The sequence below is a fragment of the Neomonachus schauinslandi genome, chromosome 10, assembly GCF_002201575.2.
Source record: "Neomonachus schauinslandi chromosome 10, ASM220157v2, whole genome shotgun sequence".
In the NCBI taxonomy this organism is placed as follows: Eukaryota; Metazoa; Chordata; class Mammalia; order Carnivora; family Phocidae; genus Neomonachus; species Neomonachus schauinslandi.
The window spans coordinates 17,013,828-17,038,266 of NC_058412.1; the positions used below are offsets into that span (position 1 = coordinate 17,013,828).

Below are 24,439 nucleotides of genomic sequence, written 5' to 3' on the forward strand. Positions count from 1 at the left end.
TACAGAAATCTGCTGAGATTATTTCTGGATACACTTGCCACTATTCTGTGTGTAATGTTAGGTATTTGGGGGCAATAGTAGGAATCCAGTTATAGAGTCTTGGTGATTACATAAAAACTTCTAGCTTTATAATATGTTGGAGGAAGTTGGTGAAAAGAGAGATATTGCTGAGATCATTATGCAAATTAACAAAGGCTCTTTGTCAGGGAAGAGGAGAAACAAAGAAGAAGCAGAGGGAGGGATGAGCCTTCTAAAAACTCAGAAATGTTCCTCAGTCTCCTCATGTCCATTGTCCTTCCCTTCAAAATACATATACCAGCCCTAGGACAGAACCATGTGGGTATTATATTAGTCAGGGCTCTCCAGAGAAACAGATCCAATAGTTAAGGGAGAGAGAGACTGATTGATTCAGCATCCTGGAGACCTAAAAAAAGCCAGTATTTCAGTTCATGTTCAAAGGCAAGAAAGAATTGATGTCCCAGCTCAAGGCAGTAAGTCAGGGGGAATTTCCTCTCACTTGTGGGAGGTTCATCTGTTCTACTGTCTGTTCTGTTCAGGCCTTCAACTAACTGGATGAGGCCCATCCACACTGGGAGAGCAATCTGCTTTACTCAGTATATAGATTCAAATATTAACCTCATCCAGAAACATCTTCACACATACACCCAGAATAAGGCTTAAGCAATTAGACTGTGGCCCAGTCAAGTTGACACAAAAAATTAACTATCACAGGTATAAACAGGTGTGAATGTCAACAGTCAGTAGTAGATGACGTGAGTACTTTGACAGTAAAAGAAGAAATTTTACTCCTTTAGAGTGGGCTTTGTGCCAGTACCTGGAGTGAGTTTTGCCTTAGCTCACCAGGTGCACAGAGAAAGAAGTCCAGTGAAGACTTGATGTTTGTGAAATATGCCTTCTCTACAATCCACTTTTTATTCCACCTATTCCTGAATATAAGCTTGGATATGGGGCTGTCGGTAAACACTCAACTTTTCATTCTGTATCTTATTAATCTTTTGCTGGCCACTCAGTGCCTATTGTGAGCCTTAGGTGGAAATGACAAAACCTATCTCAGCAGTGGCTCATTAAAGGCCAGAGAGAGATGGCCCTAAAGAGTTATTTTAATGTTCCATTTTGGGGTTGAAATCTCTAAAACTCCACATATCATCTGCTTAAAGCTTTTCTTCTTCCGCTGTATAGATCTGGTTCATGTTGGATAGAAGCCTGAAATCTATCTGAGCATATTGTTATCAGCCTCACTTCTTTGCCAAAGCTCTTTCATTCGCTATTAGCAAAACAAAAGATGAAAAAACAGGTTCCTGAAGCCACTTAAATCTTTCCCATTGACAGAAACATAGGAGGCTAACACAGGTGGTAGGAAGACAAACTATGGTTGAACAAGCTAGAGATTTGGTCCTCATGTTGCTGCCTAATTGATTTGACTGATTTCTGAATTTGCCAAATTAGCATGCTGCTTTCTTCCAGTGTAGAGTCCCTTCCATGAAAAAAAAAAAAAAAAGTCCTTTGCCCCATCTATCACAGACCTTGTTCAACACTGCACTGTGGTGCCAGGATAACACAGGTCCTGTCCATCCTACTAATACTGAGCACAAGTGGGAAACCAAAAGTTAAGGCCAAGAACTGGGTGGGGAGGTTCTCACAAGGGAAAGGGCTTTCATCTCAACTTAGCTTAATGGAATGAAATAGAGTTTCAATATTTTGAAACACAGATTGACAAACTGATATGAAAACAAAACAAGACCTTTGTAGCATAGAACCTTGATGATCTAAGAGACATCTTCTCAAAGTCAAAGATGATCACATTATTCTGCAAAACCTTGGCTGTATAAATGAGACCCATGCTGAGGTCTGCAGAACATACCCACAAAGATGCTAAGAATGGAAGCACAGAAATATGAAAACTATTCAGGCAGTATGAAATGAAGAAAACAAAATTATTTTAACTACTCCTAGCTAGCCCTAGCTCCTTTAAAAAAATCCATTTGTGCATTTATTTATTAAAAAAAAAAAGTATATTGTCTGTTTGCATGCCACTCACTCTCATCCACTCTTCCAAATGTTAAGACCCACAAGTTCAGGAAAGTTGTCTTATTCATATTTATATTTTCAGAATCTAGACCAGTACATGGCACAAAGGTTTCCAGAAAACATATTTGGATTAGTTGGCCAAAAACATACAAAAACCAGGAAATATTTATTAGCACTTGTAATCAAGGAGAAACCAAGTGCAAACAGGTTCAGCTTGAGAAAGAAAAGGGTTAATTTACCCAAGAGTCCCACAAGCAAAGAAAGAGTTGTCCACGGGGGTAAATGAATAAGGTCATTTAATGTTATCCCACTTGTACTCTTAGGCTCCAAGTGGCAACGTGGAAGTCAAGATTTAGCTATGACACACGATGGGAAATGTTTAACTGGTGACTTATGGAAATTAATCAGAAGCTTATAAATGGAGCATCAGGTGATGGTCCTCACTAACATGTAACTTTTACCATGCATGGCATGTAAACTGAAGAGTATTACATTTCTATGGTGGCATCCAACAGTACTGGGAGCAAAGGACACATGGAAGAAAGTCTCTTCAACTGGGAGAAGAGCTCACTGCTTCCACCTTACATAAAGCATGAATGCTAATCTAGCAAAAAAACACGTCAGTGGTGTTAGGTTTAAATTTAGGATGTGGTCTTGAATAATATAAGCTAAAGTGAATAAAATGGACATGAGACATTGAAGCTCTAGCAGAGAACATGAGTGAGTACAGGTATATACAGGGATATGGAATTATAGGTACAATTGGATGGGATTTTTTCATACAGGAGAAGGGACATCTTCCCCCAGGGGAAGGAGTTAAATATAGCCATAAATAAGAAATAGGTTTTTTTGTTTGTTTCAAGTTTTTAAATTCCAGTTAGAGAATTCAGTGATTCATCACTTACATATAACATCCAGTGCTCATCACAATAAGTACCCTCCTTAATACCCATCACCCATTTAACCCATCCCCTGCCCACCTCCCCTCCAGCAACCCTCAGTTTGTTCTCTGTAGTTAAGAGTCTCTTATGGCTTGCCTCCCTGTTTTTCCTTTTTCTTTTCCCTATGTTCATTTGTTTTCTCAAATTCCACATATGAGTGAGATCATATGGTATTTGTCTTTCTCTGACTGACTTATTTCGCTTCACATGATATACTCTAGCTCCATCCATGTCATTGTAAAGGGCAAGATTTCACTCTTTTGATGGCTGAGTAATATTCCATTACACACACACACACCCCCCACATCTTCTTTATCCATTCCTCAGTCAGTAGATGTTTGGGATTTCTCCATAATTTGGCTATTGTTAATAATGCTGCTATAAATGATATGATACTTTATGTGGAAAACCCAAAAGACTCCACCCCAAAACTGCTAGAACTCATACAGGAATTCAGTCAAGTGGCAGGATATAAAATCAATGCACAGAAGTCAGTGGCATTCCTATACACCAACAACAAGACAGAAGAAAGAGAAATTAAGGAGTCGATCCCATTTACAATTGCACCCAAAACCATAAGATACCTAGGAATAAATCTAACCAAAGAGACAAAGGATCTGTACTCAGAAAACTATAAAATACTCATGAAAGAAATTGAGGAAGACACAAAGAAATGGAAAAACATTCCATGCTCATGGATTGGAAGAACAAATATTGTGAAGATGTCAATGCTACCTAGAGCAATCTACACATTCAATGCAATCCCCATCAAAATACCATCCACTTTTTTCAAAGAAATGGAACAAATAATCCTAAAATTTGTATGGAACCAGAAAAGACCCCGCATAGCCAGAGGAATGTTGAAAAAGAAAAGCAAAGCCGGCGGCATCACAATTCCGGACTTCCAGCTCTATTACAAAGCTGTCATCATCAAGACAGCATGGTACTGGCACAAAAACAGACACATAGATCAATGGAACAGAATAGAGAGCCCAGAAATGGACCCTCAACTCTATGGTCAACTCATCTTTGACAAAGCAGGAAAGAATGTCCAATGGAAAAAAGACAGTCTCTTCAACAAATGGTGTTGGGAAAATTGGATAGCCACATGCAGAAGAATGAAACTGGACCATTTCCTTACACCACACACAAAAATAGACTCCAAATGGTTGAAAGACCTCAATGTGAGACAGGAGTCCATCAAAATCCTAAAGGAGAACACAGGCAGCAACCTCTTTGACCTCAACCGAAGCAACTTCTTCCTAGAAACATCGCCAAAGGCAAGGGAGGCAAGGGCAAAAATGAACTATTGGGACTTCATCAAGATAAAAAGCTTTTGCACAGCAAAAGAAACAGTCAACAAAACCAAAAGACAACCAACAGAATGGGAGAAGATATTTGCAAATGACATATCAGATAAAGGGCTAGTATCCAAAATCTATAAAGAACTCATCAAACTCAACACCCAAAGAACAAAGAATCCAATCAAGAAATGGGCAGAAGACATGAAAAGACATTTTTCCAAAGAAGACATCCAAATGGCCAACAGACACATGAAAAAGTGCTCAGTATCGCTCGGCGTCAGGGAAATCCAAATCAAAACCTCAATGAGATACCACCTCACACCTGTCAGAATGGCTAAAATTAACAAGTCAGGAAATGACAGATGTTGGCGGGGATGCGGAGAAAGGGGAACCCTCCTACACTGTTGGTGGGAATGCAAGCTGGTGCAGCCACTCTGGAAAACTGTATGGAGGTTCCTCAAAAAGTTGAAAATAGAGCTACCATATGATCCAGCAATTGCACTACTGGGTATTTACCCCAAAGATACAAAAGTAGGGATCCGAAGGGGTACGTGCACCCCGATGTTTATAGCAGCAATGTCCACAATAGCCAAACTGTGGAAAGAGCCAAGATGTCCATCAACAGATGAATGGATAAAGAAGATCTGGTATATATATACAATGGAATATTATGCAGCCATCAAAAGGAACGAGATCTTGCCATTTGCAACGACGTGGATGGAACTGGAGGGTATTATGTTGAGTGAAATAAGTCAATCAGAGAAAGACAAGTATCATATGATCTCACTGATATGAGGAATTCTTAATCTCAGGAAACAAACTGAGGGTTGCTGGAGTGGGGGGTGGGGTGGGAAGGATGGGGTGACTGGGTGATAGACACTGGGGAGGGTATGTGCTCTGGTAAGCGCTGTGAATTTTGCAAGACTGTTGAATCTCAGATCTGTACCTCTGAAACAAATAACGCAATATATGTTAAGAAAAAAAAAAAAAAGAAGAAGAAGAAGGTAGCGGGAGGGGAAGAATGAAGCGGGGGAAATCGGAGGGGTAGACGAACCATGAGAGACGATGGACTCTGAAAAACAAACAGGGTTCTAGAGGGGAGGGGGGTGGGAGGATGGGTTAGCCTGGTGGTGGGTACTGAGGAGGGCACGTTCTGCATGGAGCACTGGGTGTTATGCACAAACAATGAATCATGGAACACTTCATCTAAAACTAATGATGTAATGTATGGGGATTAACATAAGAATAAAAAAAAAAAAAATTTAAAAAAAAAAAAAAAAAAAAAAAAAAAATAATGCTGCTATAAACATCAGGGTGCATGTGCCCCTTCGAATCAGTATTTTTGTATCCTTTGGGTGATACCTAGTAGTAATAAACAATAGTTTTTATCTTGGTGGAAGAGAGGAAGTTTTTAGAGAAATTGTTCGTGAAGTCTCCAAAATTCTTCAAGAAACAAAAGGTAAATTTGTTTGCTGAGAATAAAACTATGTACTTGGATAACAGGTTTAAGAGAAGATCTAAATTTTAAAAGAGTAACTGAGAAGAATAAGAGCAATCCTTCCTAGGAAGAAAACTGAAATGACTGTGGAGTGATACTGAGACTCTTGCAATAGTGGACATGGATTTAGTTGTCATCTACAGGCATGGTGGTATTTTCTTCAAAATTTAACAGTCACCTAGGCATGCGGATAGAGGGTACAGATCATGGCACCCCCCAAGACTGGGCTGCCAGGAGACAGGTGGCAGACAGCAAGAAGACTGATGTTTCTAGTAAGAGAGTTCAGAGGCATCACCCCACTCAGTTGGTGGCACAGCTATTCCCCTGACCCTGTCTCTTTGCACCTGTCATAAGTACAGAGTGATCAACCTAGAGTCATCCCTTATATTCTTTAGGCACCTCACCCACAATAGGAGAAAATTCATATGGTTGCTATGTGACATGTCCCTTCACAATATGGACACAATCAACTTCTTCAACCTTACCTCTTAATAAATGCCTGTTTGCCTAATCTTGCTTCATGCTTTGTGGATTCTTTTCCAAACTGGGAACAATTTCTGCTTCCTCCATTAGGATACAAGGACTTCCACATGTAACTGCTAGAACGGTTCAGTCCTCATTGGGTTTCCACAATCTGTTCCCTCTTCTTAAAACACTCTTCCCCCTGTGTGTGGACTCACAGACATCGTTTTCTACATTCATCATATATCACTCGGACTGTCAAGTTTCACTTCTTAGTTTTCAATGAGTTTTGATATATGCAAAGTGAACCACTCTTTCCTTTATACAAATTTTATAACTTGTCCCTATTTCCAAACTTACTTGATTATAAATATGCATTTAAATGTGTCTGCTACTAGATTGTGATCACATTAATAACAATGACTTCCTAGCACATTTTTTTTTTAACCTCAGGACCTCTGTGAAACACCAGAGTTACTCAATAAATATGCATTGGCCTGAAGACACCATGACTGTAGAGTTAGGTATCAGGGATAATGTGGATTTGAATAGTGAAGGGGCACCAAGAGGGCAACTCCCGACAGAATGAAAGATGCAAAGAGACCATAGGTTTGGAAGATAATGACAGCCCTGCCTTTATAGACTTCTTCAGAAAGTAGCACATAATATGGATGCAAAGGTCAGGTGAACCAGACTACATAATGAAGATTAGATGAAATATTGTTGAAAATTAGAATCCCAATGATTAAAAGGTTTTTATTCTCTTTTCTGAGAAACATTGGTTTAGGAGATGAAATTACTAAAAAAAACAAAACAAAACACATTATACTAAAATTTACTAGTCCACCCTTTTCTACAACCATATGTAAAAGTATTTGCTTTATTCACCTCACTGAGTTTTTAAGGGATTAAATTATGTAAAACATCAAAAAAATCCTACTGAAATGAAAGGTGCCATAATTAAACAAAATTAAATTACAAATGACAGAAGTCAGACACAAAAGAGTTCAACTGTATATGATTCAAATTCATTTAAAGTACAAAAACATGAAAACACATTAATCTATGTTGTCAGAAGTGAAGATAATAGTTACACTTAGATGTGGTACTGCTGAGGAGGGACCAAGAAGGGAGTTTCTGGACTGCTGGATTATTTTCTTTTTTCTGTGATTTAGGTGCTAGCTCACAGGTGTGTTCAGATTATGAAAGTTTATTGAGATGTACCTTTTCCTAAATGTATATCACTTTAATAAAAAATGCTTTAAAAGTATAAACACAAGACTAAGAGTAAAGTTTGCAAAAAAGATACAATACCCAGAAAAGGTTACTGTGTCTAATGTAAAAACAAACAAAAAAACCCTGACAAATTTATTTGAAAAAGACAAATAACCCAAGAAAAAAATGGCCAAAGAGCATTAACAAGCAACTCACAGAAGGCATACAAATGGCTAATAAACATGTTTTTAAAAAGATGTTTAATTTATTATTGATCTGGAAGCTGTAAATTCAAACAACTAGCTACCATTTCTCATCTAGCAGACCAGCAAACGTTAAGAAGATGGATAATACCGGGCGCCTGGGTGGCTCAGTTGGTTAAGCGACTGCCTTCGGCTCAGGTCATGACCCTGGAGTCCCTGGATCGAGTCCCGCATTGGCCTCCCTGCTGGGCAGGGAGTCTGCTTCTCCCTCTGACCCTCCCCCCTCTCATGTGCTCTCTCTCATTCTCTCTCTCTCAAATAAATAATAAATAAAATCTTTAAAAAGAAAGAAGATGGATAATACCATAATGGCCAGCCTTTACTGAGTACATACTATGTGATGACATTTTTCTACATGCTTTATTTTTTTATAATCCTCATTTAACTTGTGGTCTTATTTCTAATCTCCATTTTACAGGAAATATTAGTACTTTTCTCAAATAGTAGGTGGTAAAGTTAGGCTTCAAAGCAGGCCATTGATCCTACAACACTTAGCCATTATTTTAACCACCATTTTGTTTATTTTATGTTCTCTATTGGAATCCTGCATGTTAGTAATGAACATCTCCTCTACAGACACTGACCAATTCACAAACCAAACACAGGAATAGAGGGGAATTTAAAAATATGTTAGTTATGTTATGGTGGCTATTGAAATTGCTACTTTAATACTTTTAGGGAGCTGCCCAAGTATCCCAATGCTAACTTAAAGATGATTTTCCCATGGCCCTTTGTGTTTTTGGTTTTTTTTAATTATTAACATACTGAATATTAAAACTAAGCCTACAGACAAGTGGCATTGAATTCATTTAATTGTGCAACTGAGGTAGAAGAAATGTTGGGATTATGGTTAAATTTAGTCATAAAATTTCGTTTTAGATTTAGTTATATACACTGAGAGTGTAGGAATGCTATAACCAAACAAATGGTGGGAAATAGAATATAGATACTAATTCTTTAATTTTTTATAACCGAAGTTCAATGAAATATAGGAGGTCAGAAAAAGAAAAATGAAGAGAATGTAAAATTATAATGCTATTATTGTTAAATAGATATTACTTTTTGAAAGTGCTAATTATATAAAGTATTACACAAAGTTATAGTTACCTTTAGAAACCCACTAGAAGAAAATGTATAAACCTTCAAAATTATCAGAACACATACACAAAGCATAGCAAAGAAAATCACCATGTAAAGATTATAAAACATAGGAACATATCACAAAAAAATCTAAAGCTAAATATATCTGTCATATATGTACATTCATAAATTGGCTACAATACCAATTGAAAGAAACAATATCAGTTGGACCACAAATCAAAACCCTATATACTCCATACAAGAGATATATTTAAAACAAATGATTTAGAAAGGTTATCAAAATCTTAAATTACAGTGGGTTGGTAAAATGTCCTTCACCCACACAGGCAGAAACAATAGATAATGATATGATTTGAGGGGGCAGAGATTAATTATAAGCCTCTCTCTCTTGCTTCTGAACTACATTGAGAACTTACTCAAGAGTACATCAGACACAATACAGTGCCTATATTGGTAAAATTATATTGAGGACATAGCTTTAATACCTGAAATGAATTTATCCACTCAAGGAAGGTATCTGTAGGAGTCCTGGCCCTATGATCCTGTCCCAGGAAGAAGTGAAAAAATCCTTTCCTGTAGGTCTGCAGGGATGAAGTGAGAACAGGGGTAAGATGAGAGATAGAAAGATATAGATAGAGGGAAGAGCATGCATGTGTACCTGAGGCTGAGCACCAAGAACACTTGGCTGCTTATGAAAAGTGACCACTGGAGTCTTTCAGACAAGTTTGTGAATGAATGGTAGGATTATTCACTGATAGGGAATAGTGAAAAGGGGCCACATTTGGGGAGAAAGACAACAAATCTGGTTTTATATATATTGACTTTAAGATGCCCAAGATAATATATCAAGAAGACTTGATATATAAGTCTGGAACAAAAAGTAGAGCTTATGATTTCTCCCACTTTTCCCTTTCTCACTGTGGGAGTTTTATTACTCATTTATTATGCATACAATTAAAAATGTCATTTCTTCCAATGTAATTTCTTTGTAGTGTAATATTTAAATAGTACCAGTTCTCAGCATCAGCCCTTTTTAGCATGGTGTTCCCATTCATGATTCTGGATAGATTCCATGGTCAGGTGTTCTTGTTTTTTATTTTCTTACTTTTATGTCTCTCTTTTTAAAAAAAAAATTATCCCCAAGATTCTCTCACAGGTACAACAGTTCCCCAAGTTCATCCCTGTTTGAGAATGTCTTCTTCTAACATTTGGATAGAAGACATAACTCAGCTTGTCATGATAGTTTGGTCATAAACTACTGTGTGCTGAACTTGCAGACTTAGGCCGTTTTTTGTAAAAATTCAACATTGTTGCAAAGAATTAGAAAATGAACCTGATTTTTTTTTCGCTTTGAGAGTTGTTTTTCTGCTTGGATGACTGAAAATTTCTTTCTCCGTTCATGAAGTTCAGTAGTTTCTTGATGATATGTTGTGGCAGTAGCTGTTACGTATGAATTCTTCTGCAAAAGACACACCCTATATTTCTTAAAATCAAGTTCAGCTGCAATTATCAGCAAAAGCCAAAATAACAGTGAGTTAACAAGATAATAGCTTATTTTCCTTTCATACTAAAAAAAAAAAATCTGGAGGAAGCCACTATGTCAGTATTCTAAGCACCATAAGGAGAAATGCAGAAAAACGAGCAAACCATGTCCCTCTGACAATATTTCCTGCAATTCATACACACTCTTCTTGCTTACATCCCACTGGTCAAAACTTAGTCCTATGGTCACACTTGAGTGGCAAAAGTAGTGGGGAAATGTTGCTTTTATTCCAAGCAACCTCTTCCAAATCCTCTGTTTGCTCTGATATGGTCTACTTAAATTATCTTTGACTCTTGCCCGCCTCAGTCATTGGCCTACTTCTCTGAGCAGCCATTTGAGAGTGGAATAGCACACTTACTGTGTCTTTTCTGTATTCTGAGGGCATAGATGGAGTTGGAGAAAATGGGATTGCAGAGAGAACACAATGAGGGAGATGTATAACCTATCCTGAAAGCTGTGTACTCTTCTGAGATCATTTAACCTATTCAGGAATCATTGAGTAACACCTCTGAGTCTTATCCAAATAAGACCTCGAGTTTCCATCAGAAAGAAACAGTCATGTTACTCACTCTCCCTTTCACTTACTGGTAACACTGTAACAGTCTGGCCACCCTGCCACTAAGTCAGAAGAAGAGAAATGTACTGAAGCATGTGGGGAAGACCCATTTTTAATGATTCAATCTAAGAGCTAGGGAAACTTCTCTGAAGCTCTTGGGAAATGTGTAGAACCCGCATAGAGCAAACGGAGTAATTTTGCTAAGGTCCGTGAAAAAGGCTTGAACAAAAAGTAAAGCTACAGCATGAAGCTAAATGGCAAGAATTTACATGGTAAAATTTGTAAGAAGAAAAAAAATTCTAAGTATTAATTTACAAGCATAATACAAATTAATTTTATACTGGCATGATTTCCTTAAGAAATGAAAACAAATGCTAAATTATATGATTTATATGGAAGAATAAATGTCTAAGGATTGCAAATAAGTTTTCGTTTTAAATAGAGTAATGGGAATAGATTTTCTTTCCCACAGAGTAAAATGTATTTTAAAGCTATAGTAACTAAAGGTTGTGGGACGAGACCAAGAAAAGGCAGAGGCATCAGGGCCACATGTTGGAAAAATCAGGGGAAAGAATATATTACACTTATAGTATACAATCAAGTAAACTGTTCAAATCCAAGGGAAAAGGGCATTTTAAAAAAAGGCTAAACACCTGGAAAATAGAAGAACTAAACCTGAAACTAATGTAACATTACATTTCAACTATACTCAAATTAAAACAAAAAAAACCCTAAACCCTATCTAACACCAAAAAAAGGTAAAATGTATTAAATATTCAAATTTAGAAAATGTGACCAAAGAGGAAAAATACTAAATATACATTAGTAAAAAAATATAATTGTGTATTCTTACAAGACACACCAGTAAAAGTAAAATGGGAAATTTATGTATGATCGGTGAATTGTATTTAGGTCAATATCCTGGTTGTGATATTATACTAAAGTTTTGCAAAGTGGTTCCCTTGGGGGAAACTGGGAAAAGCGTACAAAGAATCACTGTGTGTGTGTGTGTGTGTTTTATACCTGAATGTAAATCTATAATTATCTCAATAAAATGTTTAAATAAAAACCTATGAAATCTGAAATAAACCCTACAAATATGTAATAGCACAGAAAAAGTTGAGGCTCCAAACCCAATAAACCCTAGACCCTTCCCTCCTCAAACCTACATTGTTAATGTTTATACTTGTTCATTATAGCCTTTGAGTGTCATGGTAAGAGGTGTGAGCAGAATTGGAACTAGAATAGAGAAAAGCTGTATATTGATGCCCATTAAACCTTTGTGAAAGTTTGCTTCTTTGAGATAATCTTGGGTCACTATATCTTTAGCTCCAATGGTGATCTATCAGATATCATGAGGTCAAAAAAATTAACTGGCAGTTACAAACCAAACAACATTTTTTCTTGGTAGGAACCATATAAAACCATGAATATGAATTTAGATTTCAATATTTATATAGGGAATATACTGGTGAGAAAAGCATATTATAAAACAGTACAAAAAGTAAGATACTGTTTTGAAGGAAACACACACATGTACATATATATATGTATTTTAAAGAGAGTTTTTTTGTGACTGTAATGATCTTTCTTTGAAACTTTTATACTTTCTCTGAGAGCATGCATAAGATTCTGCTTACTGAACAAACACAATGAAGACCTGTAGCAGAGAATGTTCATCACAGAATGTTTTATGCAGAATTTTTTACGCCCTTGCTGCCTGATTTCTCCATCAATTCAACTGACCCCCTCAAAGCATGAAGTTGTGATTGTAATATTTGGCAGCTTCTGGCTCCTCAAGGTCCCATTATTCAAACCTTGATCTCTGGCCTGTACTCATTTAACTTTTGATTACAATTTATTTAATAACTATCCCACATCTGCCTTCCTTTAATTTCTGATTATAATTCATTTGTTTGTAAAAACTCACTACAGGCAAAGGTATGGCCTCAGATGAACAGGTTTCCCTAACAAGAATTTCAGAACCAAGTCAATGTGATTTTCCTTCCCTATAACCTATAGCAGAAAAAGGAAGAAGGACCATCATTCTGCTCAATGAAATGCTGCTGATCTAGCCCGTGCTTTAATTTTTTTCAAGGGTTATTATCCCTTCCTTCCTTATTATTTATTAATATCTCCTCTCTGATGGCTTGTTTACTTAAAAGGAAATATATCCATATTTTTTGGGGGGGGTGAGTACAGTGCACCAACTACATTTTTTAGCATCATGCTGACACATGCTCAATTGGAAAATTATCCCCATCTCAACTGCTTGTCTTAACAGATCAATGTGAATGTAAATGAAGGAAATGAGTGAATAGAGATTTATATTTTTATCAAAGGAAAAAAATGTACAAAATAAACTGAATCCGGTGTCCTACTTATCTAGTCTCAGATGCAGTGCCTGGGTTTACAGAAACAAAGCTCAGCTCTCTAGCAGAGGAGGACTCAAACTCATCTTTTCACTCTGCCTCATCTCTATTTTTTATCCTAAACAGATTCTTGGGCCTGCCGTGTTTTCCTCAGCCTGCTGGTTTGTTTGACATTTCTCAAGGCTCAACCTCCAACACTGGCCTTCTGCCCAGCAATACTCCTGCCCAATGACCAGTTTGCACTCTTACTCCTGGGTTTTCCAGGCCTCACAAACTTGATGATCTCTATTGTAATTTCTTACTTCCATCTTACTGCACAGCAGACAATACCTGCAAGTCTTTGCTATAGGACCAAAAAAATTCATCACCTTGACCCCTTCTCCCAGGCATTCAGCCACTTTGCTAATCTACTAGAGGCCCACTGAATGTATTTTGTGTCACCAGAACCATTCTATACGTCACAGCGAAATAGAAAATAAATCTTAATATGGTCACTAAGAAGTTACAATCAATTTGAGGAGCCCTGAAATTACAGAGTCCAATGCTAATGCAAAGATTGACAATCAAATGGTTAACCTGAATTTAATGTTATAAACACTAGCTGGCAATCAGCTTGGGACCAATTAGAAATACTGAGAATTAAAACAAATCAATTCCATTGAATTTATTTCAGATCATATGGCTGACAGCTAAGTGCCTTGTGGTAGAATTTTTTCCCATGTTAATATAACCAGTGGATAAGTTTCCACGAATCTCAGTGCCTGGAGCAGTGGTTGACAAGTCCTATGGGTGGGAACACTAGGAAATACATTTTGGGGAGAATGAATGGCAGAAAATTATAGCTGTACTCAGTGGAAATGATGGTAGATTTAGTTCACCCTTAATTAACAATTCAATATAGTTTACAGTCAACTTCCCCCTCCTTGTTCCCACCAAATTCATTGTACTTAGACAATGAGGTACAAGATTTTTTAAAAGTTTAAAGTTCTGTGATATTGGTAACTGTATTCATAAGTAGTATTGCTGATTTTGAGTGGAGAATAGAATCACATATGGCAAAAGCTCTTCTGTTTGGGATGCAATGTTTTTAGTACTCTCTTTGGGACCCTTAAATCTTCAGAACAATAATTTTGTGACACTTTTGTCATTGGTGACATTAAGTGCAGAATCACTTATGGGTTTCATCCATGATTCAATGACCATCCTGATTGATACCACATGTACAATTAGAGTGTATAGAAATGTCATATAATTATGATGATGGTAAAAAGGAATATAGCTGTCTTTAATGGAGTATTTATTCTGTGCTAGTTGCATGCAGACATTTTATTTTAAATGTAATCATCAAGTTAATAAAGGAAGGGGACACTGGAGATCTAAGACACTATACTCGTACATTCATTTTTTTTTTAAGATTTTATTTATTTATTTGACAGAGAGAGACACAGCAAGAGAGGGAACACAAGCAGGGGCAGTAGGAGAGGGAGAAGCAGGCTTCCCACAGAGCAGGGAGCCCGATGCGGGGCTCGATCCCAGGACCCTGGGATCATGACCTGAGCCGAAGGCAGATGCTTAATGACTGAGCCACCCAGGTGCCCCTCATACATTCATTCTTACTGTTGCCTATGATTTAATACTGCTGTGCTAGACACTAGACATGGTCAGTGTTACTATTTTAGGTGGCAATGGTACCATTTCAGTAATGCCAGGATAATTAAACCCTCTTTAAAAAAAACACACTTCATTTAAAATAGCTGAAGGCTTTAAAGCTCATCATGAATGGTCTGTTTCCACATTCCAATATGGCAGGCACTAGCCACATGTGGCTCTTTAAAGTTATGTTAATTGAAATTAAATAAAAATAAAAGTTGAGTCCCTCTGGCATACTATGCACATTTCCTATGGAACATTTCTACCATCACAGAAATTTGTATTGAATAGCAATAGATACTTTTCATTGTTTCTTATTAAAGTGCACAAACCAAGCAATCATTCATTATTTATACCTTTGGGACAAAGTATATTTAGATCCTTTTCTAAGGCCATGTTCTGATATGTAGAAAGGGAAGGGAACATGAAGGCACTGAGGAAAAATCTTCTCGACTTTTCCATTTTAAAATACTCAACTCCCATGCTATGTGCTCACACTTAGAGCATATAAATTAAGTCAGTAGATCTGACAACCCTGAAGGAAGACCCTCTGTTTCCTCATCTTATTATCTTAATTACCACTCCATTGTTCGGCATTACCAAGGATATTGGTGTGAGCTAACCTCACTTACAAGGAAAAGATATCAGCCCAAGAACAAATGCTCTTGAGTCAAGATGGGAAATCAATCTCAGGAAGCCTGGTGGGAGTGAGACTGTCTGAATGCTCCTCTGCCTTTGGTTGATCACTCCCTCCCATGTATCAGGAACAGCACAGACCTTGGAAGCCTCCATATATTATGCTTTGGTAAGTTTAGAACTTGCTGTCAAAATGGACCAAAGCACCACTTACATGTGCATACACACATAGCTCAAAAAAAAAAAAAAAATCAAACAATAACACCCAAAGAAGCCAGCAACTCTATTTGAACAGATCTTACTTTCCAAATGAAAGCAAAACTCATCACTTCCCAGGTTAGAACAGCTGAGACCCATCAACCAAGGGAAAACAATTTGTTCGGAGTAGAAGCTGTCACTGGCTATTACCACGTGGAACGTGAAGAGCCGCTGCAGACCTCCGCTCCCTGATTCAGGCACGCCTGCTCCCATTTCACTTGACAGCTGTGGACATTGGAATAATACAAAACATAACCTAATCAACAGACTGTGAAAAATCTGAAAGCTAAAGACAGATGTTCTGCTGCCATCACCACCTTTCATAGTTAATTATATTTATGTGGAGGAAAACAAGTGATAAGTCAACTCCTTTAAGAAGGCCTCCTCTGCTACTAACGGTGGGTGAGTATGGAGTTCTCTGTCAAGAAGTGGTCCTCAGATGGCCTAAATCTGAGCTCTGGTGGCAGATAAGCCTGTGCGGAATCGGCCTGTTTCATACAACAATCTACATCCATCGCTGTATTTTTAGCCGCCTCATTCAACATCTCTGTTCTGTCCCAGAGTAGGCTAACAAGGTCAAATCTGTACCCAGTCGTTACTGAGTGCAGTTAGTGTACGCCAATCACTGCCCAAAAGACTAAAGGCGAGTACATTTTTTCCATCTAACTTGAAAACAACCAGTTTCCTTTCATATCGTGAATGTATAAAGATCCCAAGGAAATCTCAGAAATGAAAAAGGAAAATGCTATATCATCTGCTCCAGTGACTGGTACCAGAAAATGGCTTTTCTGTAAGTTAATTAGGGGTCACAAACTCACTTGCCTATAGAGAGCAAATATACAAATCAAATGTCTACTTTGTGTTTTTTGAATGTCCAATAGTGAAATACTTTTTAAATTGCAAGGGATCCTATTACTAGAGAATATTATCTATCTTTAATTTTTCAGTAATGAATCAACAACAAAATGACCATTACTTTTCATTTATAACTACCTCTATCAGTCTGGAGGAAAGAGTGTCTTTTGAGTACATGATATTCAGATCCAACTGCAAGATTTTAAGTAAAAACTCATGCCCTGCATTAATTTAAGCAATTCCCTTCACTTCTGTGGAGATCAGTTTTCCTGTCTGTAAATTATAATGATTTTTTTAAAGATTTTATTTATTTATTTGACAGAGAGAGACATAGTGAGAGAAGGAAACACAAGCAGGGGGAGTGGGAGAGGGAGAAGCAGGCTCCCCGCAGAGCAGGGAGCCCGATGCAGGGCTTGATCCCAACACCCTGGGATCATGACCTGAGCCAAAGGCAGACCCTTAATGACTGAGCCACCCAGGCACCCCATGTAAATTATAATAATTATACTATCCACTATTATTTAGAGGAATATTATGAGGCTAAAACAAGTTGAAAGATATTAAGAGTTCAACACAATAAAAAATATAGGTAACATTGGACTTTGATAATTGTTAGCAACTACCATTTTTCTTTCAAAGGTGCTTTTTGTCTATGAAAAAAAAAACAGCTGCATGTAAGCACCTCAGGATGGCCCGCACTATGGAACCAGTGGCAAAGAAGATCTTTAAAGGAGTTTTAGTAGTTGAACTCTTGGGTGTTTTTGGAGCATATTTTTTGTTTAGTAAGATGAACACAAGCCAAGATTTCAGGCAAACAATGAGCAAGAAATTTCCCTTCATCTTGGAAATTTATTACAAATCCATTGAACAGTCTGGAATGTATGGAGTCAGAGAGCAAGATCTAAGCTATGTGAGATAGACACACTTGCTGGTCCTGGTAAGATCCACCCTCCCATTTTTACTAACAGTGACCCCTTCTAGTTGTGGGCAGCAACATTGCCAGCCCCAAGGTCAACATTCTTTTTCCCAGAGTCCCTTGCAGCAGGTGGTGGTCATTTAACAGTGCACACTGTGGCAGAACAGCAAAGTGCATGGGGAGGTTATAACAAGCAAAGCCTTTGCTTTGTCTATGAAAGGAAAGAAAGAGACTGAACATTTCATCCTTCTTATCTCTACCCGAGACACAGGCAGCATGTCTGCAGCTCTGGAAGAGGTGACAAGGATAGGGAAAAGCCAAGGGAACTGCAGTCTGGTTGTCAACAACACTGTCAAAGGAGGAAACCAGTCCTGGGCCCACATCTCCTTTTGTGTGAGATCTGTAATCCCCAACTCGGTTACATCTCTGTAAATTGGCTTTCTGGTACTTGCAGCCAAACACATTTCCCATTTATGAAGGAGGTGTTACTATCTTTATTTTTGCTACCCTGCAAGCTCAGATGAAAACCAGTCCCTTTGATTCCAAACTCTATGCTCTCAAGCCATATGCTGCAAGGCATGGGAGCCCTTGGTTTGAACAATGAAGTGAGAAGCCATTAATCTTTCTGGAAACCAATTCTCCCATCTATAAAATAGGGATAATAACAAATACTTTATTCATTTTTGTAAGGGCTGATGGAAAAATTTATATAAGAGTATTCTACAAAAACTAAGAGCAATAGAAATTAGACCTATATTATTATTAATGCAGATTTAAGACTTTACAGATTCTGCTGATCATAAAATACAATTTTAGAACATAAAGTGTCATATTTCCTAAATATTCCACTCACGAAAAATCAGTGATGGCTGAATATATTTCATAGTTCTCTCAAAAAAGCCAGAGATGACCTAACATTTCTCTATTCTGCTGGATTCTCCTCGGAAGCTATTTCCAGTGGATGATGATTTCTTTGGCTTTTTGCAAATCTAAAGACCAGTTAAAATATCACAGTATTGCCTCTTGAGTCTTCCTATGCAGAGAAATCAGGGAGATTTACGAGTTCTTGAGTTTCATTCACTTATTACAGAAGCTACAATTTGACAGCAGAAGATATACAGGACAGCAGACTGAAGAGCCACACAAAGTAGAAGTTCTAATGCTAAAATGTGCAAGGGCCAGTGAGAACCATGGTGTTAAATACTGGTAGGTGGAGAAAAGGAAGAGACAGGAGGCAGTTGAGACTAAGCAACGAGTATGCCCTAAAATTAGCAGCCAAATTAACTAAATGTGTATCATGCCTCATTTAATCCTCACAGAAATTGGGAGGTAGGCATCAACACCCAGATTTTAAAAATGAATTGTAGAGCAGTTTGGTTCTTTGCTCAAATTTACACAGCGCTTAAGAAATGTATTTAGCATTCCAATCTTGGTGGCCTGAATTCAGACCCCCATCTCCCATCTCAGCCACAGAGGTAAACTGCTTCCAGCTCCCAAAGCTTCTCTGGGATGAGACAAGTGCTGCCAGATGTGCAAGAAGTTGTAAAGATTCATGGCAGGTACTTCTTCTGAGAGTGAGCAGATGCAGATACACATGGGAAGATCTTGTTCTATGAACCACTTTTATGTCTGAGATTGCTATGGTATTTTTAGATGGGGGCCTGCCCCCCCACCCTGCAAATACTGGCTGAAATAAGTAAAAACAGGCACATGTGTTAATGTAGTATAATTGTTTAAAGTTCAGGTCCTGTACTCAGACTAGGTTTGGACTTGGGTTCTGTCACTTTCTGTGTGACCTGGATTATTCATTTGAACCTTTTTGCTTCAGTTTCTTCATTGTTAAAATGGGAATAGTACTGATTCTGCTTCATAGATTTGTTATGAGGATTAAATAAGGTAATTAATTTTAGCTATTATCTTTAAGGGTAACTTTAGACTGCTAGATCTTCATTGTGTTTATTTGGTTTCTAAACTTACTCTAATCTGGAGAGCAATGGATGCAAAAAAGGCAGAAATAAAATGACTTTCTAGAGTAATATATAGGAAATATAGATTAAATTGATTTAAAATTAGTAATTGAAGATATATAAAGATGTACTGGAGATCATGTGAATGACCTCCCCAGATGTGGATGTTTATATTACTAGTTATAAATTATAAGAGACAGCTTTTGCAAGGGACTACTCAGCCATATCCCCTCTATAAGATCTGTCCTCACCATTCACAGTGAAATGAGGCATCTAGGTCCGAATCATATGACCCCATTGCCCTCTTCAGAGTCAATTGAGCTGTTCACCAGACTGACCAAACAGACTGTGCTTCTCAGAAATTCAGAATTAGAACCCAGAGAGTCTAGTCAATCTCTGTCAGACATCTGAACCAGAAAATGTGCAATATTGGGACTGGGGCCATCTGGCACAGGCTGAAGCAGAAAAAATAGAAAAGAAAGGTCAGCAGAGAGAGAAGAAAACAGAAGCAACAGAACTTACGTCTGAAGCGGGTAGCTGGGGTCAAATCAGGTCTCCACTTTTTATTATTTACCAACTTCTGTCACCTTAAGCTAGTTACTGAACTTCTCCCTGATCAGTTTAATCTTTCATAGGGTCATTGTGATGATCCAATGAGCCAATATAGGTAGGGCACTTGGAAGGGGGCCTGGGACATGGTATACATTCTATAATGTTACTTCTAATTATGACTCATTATGACTTCTTAATCTACCACTGTATGTCTGTATCCATTTATGAGGATGACCCACTCTCATATTTCTGTAAAGGAGGGTCAGACAGGAGGACACCTTGTACCCAGATAACTTACTAGTTTCTTGATCTGGTCTTCCATAACAGGACTTTGTGCTCCCCTGAAACATCCCTGTACCCTTCCAATAAATTATCTTTTCCCCCCAACTAATGATAGTTTAATGTTTTCATCTTTGTACACACCTAATCTCTGAAGAAGAAATACCAATTTGTGCTGCCTTTTGGGACAGTTTGAACAGACTGTTCTTGACATTTTCGTGAACGATTCAGTATTAAGCATACCCCGCGTCCTTGCACCTACCCCTGAAGTGGAGATTGCTACTGGATACGTTTAGAAGTTTTGCAGTGCTCTATTAGAACAGTGATAATCAAAGGAGGACTAGGCTTGAGAGTCATATGAAACTCACACATCATAAAGATGCCTCCCAATTATTATTATAATCTACATCTAAAATCATTTCTGTTTCATAGCTCCCTCCAGTAAAAAAAATAAAACTCATAATTCAGTTAGGTAGTTTCTAGATGTGGTTGGTATTGAAAGAAACTCAAAACATATTCCCTACGACCCTCTTATGGGTAAGACTGACATAATCATAAAAATAAAAATGCTATTAAATAGACTATAAATTTCAAAATGATACAGGAATGCAATAACCAGCCAGAGAGTTGAAGGAAATAATAAAAGCAAACAAAAACTAAATAGAACCTTGTTTCCCCCCTTTGCCCCCATAGAGATTAATGTCGAAGCCAAAAGATAGTGATCAACGAGCTTTGGCAGTATAGCCTTGCCCAATTAAAGAGTTAAGGTTCTAGAAAGGGCCAGATAAAATGCTACATGGGCAGCCAAACCACAGTGCCCATAAATCATTAGAATTTAAATAAAAGCATTCCAAAACAGATATATTGTTTGTACACAAAATAAATGCACTTTGTTAGAACTAGAAGAAAATCCATGTTTGTAAAATATGCAAACTCTTCCCATAAATCTAAATTAGGGATAATTTCAGGCTCTGAAGCTAAGTGGTAATGTGCAAAGCATTGCAAAATGAGATTTTGGTGAAACAAGTAATAAAATCAATTAAAAAAGTTTAGTCTTCACTGTAAAACCTAAGTAAGCAAAAAAAAAAAAAAAAAGAAAAGAGTCCCCACCAAAACCCCAAAGTTCTTTGTAAAATCCTCTGAGATATGCTGATCATCAGATTTGAGGCACTATTATTAAAAGCATTTATTTAATTGTAGGTACTTCTCCATACCACCTAGAAGTATACCTTGCCCAGAATTTATAACCAGTTACACAAGTTGAGCTATATTGTAAAGAGTAACATTTGTAATACGTTTTCCAAAAAGGCAAGGCAAAATATGCCACAGTGTTAATGATGTGACATTCACAGGCCATGTCCACCACTGAATATCAAGCTCCTGGGATCAGTGGTACCCAAAATGTCTGCCATAGTGGTACTGAGATTTTGTGTCCAATTAAGTCTTTCAATGACAATCACTGCATATTCAGAGTGTCCCACTCATCTTCCTCTATCCACGCTCAAGATACCTCTACTCTGTTCAGACAACGTGTCCAGCTCAAGAGAATGAATAATGCATTCCAGTTCTCTTTTACCATATTTTTGCTTTCTGGATTCTTCCACAGTTATGGGTGGCTGCACAACCCATTTGTGGGCAATGAGGCATAAAGTAAAATCTTTGGGGGTGAAGAAGGATGGGGTATAGTTCCTAGGAAAATTTTTCCTTACAGATAATTTGGTTTCCATCATCTGCTTTTCTATATAGAGCCGCAACATGCATCATACACAGAACAAATAATATTTGAGGATAACTGAGCTCCTGAGTCTTTGGTGTTAGCACTAAGCACCAGCTCTAGAAATGCTAGCATTGGATTGTGTAATAAATGAGGTATTAAATGCCAACATTGTTTAAAGCCTCTTTTACTTGCCATCAATTCATCTTATTAATTATTAATGCAACATCTTTCTCTGTTCTCCTCAGAACTACCATTGTCTTGGGCTTGCAATCAAGTCATCAGACCTGCCAATTGATAATGAAATTGAGCATTTATTCATGCTCACTAAGGTACTCTGCATTATCTCATGCACTCTTCACCAAGCCCTAGAAGATAGTTACTACAATTCTGTAACTTAAAGCACAGAAATGTTGAAAAACTTGCCTGAAGCACAAAACTAGTAAGGAAAAGGAAAGAGAAGGAAAGGAAGGAAAAGGAAGTCTGTATAGATGAATATCTACAAAAGGAATTCCAATAACCAATGAAGTGCACAATGTTTTCTTCTGGTATGATTCTCCATGATCTGAAAGTTGTTGTGACTTCAGCCCCTAAATCATATTATCACCTCCAGAATAAAATGATCAGGAAAAGGCAGTCTTCTCTCTGGACCGTAAAATATTTGAGGTTAACATTTTTAATGAACAGAACAAAAAATGTGATGTGTATATGTATAGTGAAATATTAATTCAGCCTTGAAAAAGAATGACATTGTGTCATTTGCAACTATATATATGAAACTGGAAAGTATTATGCTAAGTGAAATATTAAATGTTTGTGCTCTTTTCACAATGTTTACATATATATGTTTACATATATCAAATCAGCACATTGTACACTTTAAATATCTTACAATTTTGTCAATTATACTTCAGTAAAGCTGAAAAAATGTTCATGTTGCTATTTCAGGCTTTTTCTCTATTGTTGAATGCTAAATATAAGTAAATATATATATTTTAAACAGGAACAGAATCACATTTCATTTCATATTTTTCCCTAAAAATATATAATGAACATCACCATATCATTCCATGTCAATAGACATGTATTTATTCAATTATTTTAAACTTATGAAAACAAAGTTAGTATATTAATCTAAAAGTACAAAAACAGGTTTCACTGTTTTATAAGTCTTACAAATCCAAACTGGTACTGTGAATTTCTAGTACTGGCTAATTTCAGATTTTGCATATTCAGATTCTGATAGCTGGAGTTGCATTTAATTCATTTCAAGAAAAAAAGAAATGTTCTTTTTCTCTTCTTCCACTGACTTGCTTTACCCTATCTTATTTTTCTGGATTGAATTTAGGATCGACCAGTCTAGGAAAAAACAAAAAACAAAAAACACCAACCTTCTAGACCTTGTTGACCACTTTTTCCATAAGCGTAATTGCCACAGAGAGAAACTTCTTATTTATTGCATAACCTTGGACCCTGAAATGGTTTCTTTATCCATAAATTGGGATAAAAATCCCTTCCCTGTTTTCTTTTCACAAGTAATGTGGGATTCAGTCTTTCATTGGTCATAAAAAAATCTTTAAAATATGCAGAGTAGAGGAGCCTGGGTGGCTCAGTTGGTTAAGCGACTGCCTTTGGCTCAGGTCATGATCCTGGAGTCCCTGGATCAAGTCCCGCATCGGGCTCCCTATTCGGCAGGGAGTCTGCTTCTCCCTCTGACCCTCCCCCCTCTCATGTGCTCTCTCTCATTCTCTCTCTCAAATAAATAAATAAAATCTTTAAAAATAAAATAAAATATGCAGAGTGCTGTATAAATAAAAGGTGGTATTTTCTATTGTCAATTTTTTCCTTTCTCAATGCCTTTCATTCATTCATGAGTTTGACTAAATGTTATCATATTCCTCAATGGTTTTGTTTCAGTAAAAAAAACTGCCATACCCAAATGTAACTGAATTATAAGTTGGTTTTGCTTGTTTAGCAGAATGTATCCATATTATGTCAATCTGTGCTTGTGTTCTATGCATGTTCTCGCTCTTCCTTCTACTTCACATCCTTCAGACTTAAAGAATGGAAATACTAAGAAAAAAATAAAAATATATATTTAAATGCTCTTCTATAGATGGTAATAAATCTGACTCTATCCTCTTACAGTTCAAGATGGTACCTCTGGTTGAGGTATCTGTATGTTCGAATGGCCATAGCACAATTCACATGGGATCCTGTCACTATCTTGGCTATGAAGGTTTATGATTCAAGACTCAAGACTAAAATAATCATGGAAACATTTAGGAATGAGTCAAAAAGTCTGGGT

General features: G+C 37.2%; 1 protein-coding gene across 1 annotated transcript; it reads left to right on the forward strand.

Annotated features, from left to right (window-relative positions):
• The first annotated feature begins 17,383 nt into the window (after positions 1-17,383).
• LOC110587454 (protein CEBPZOS-like) lies at positions 17,384-17,622 on the forward strand. The gene has a single exon (XM_021697692.1). It carries the CDS (start codon positions 17,392-17,394, stop codon positions 17,620-17,622), a length of 231 nt encoding a protein of 76 aa, XP_021553367.1. The 5' UTR covers positions 17,384-17,391.
• The last annotated feature ends 6,817 nt before the right edge of the window (positions 17,623-24,439 follow it).

What these genes read in the sequence shown, in the direction of transcription:
- LOC110587454 (XM_021697692.1), top strand. Translation starts at nt 17,392, where the DNA reads ATGGCCCGCACTATGGAACCAGTGGCAAAGAAGATCTTTAAAGGAGTT.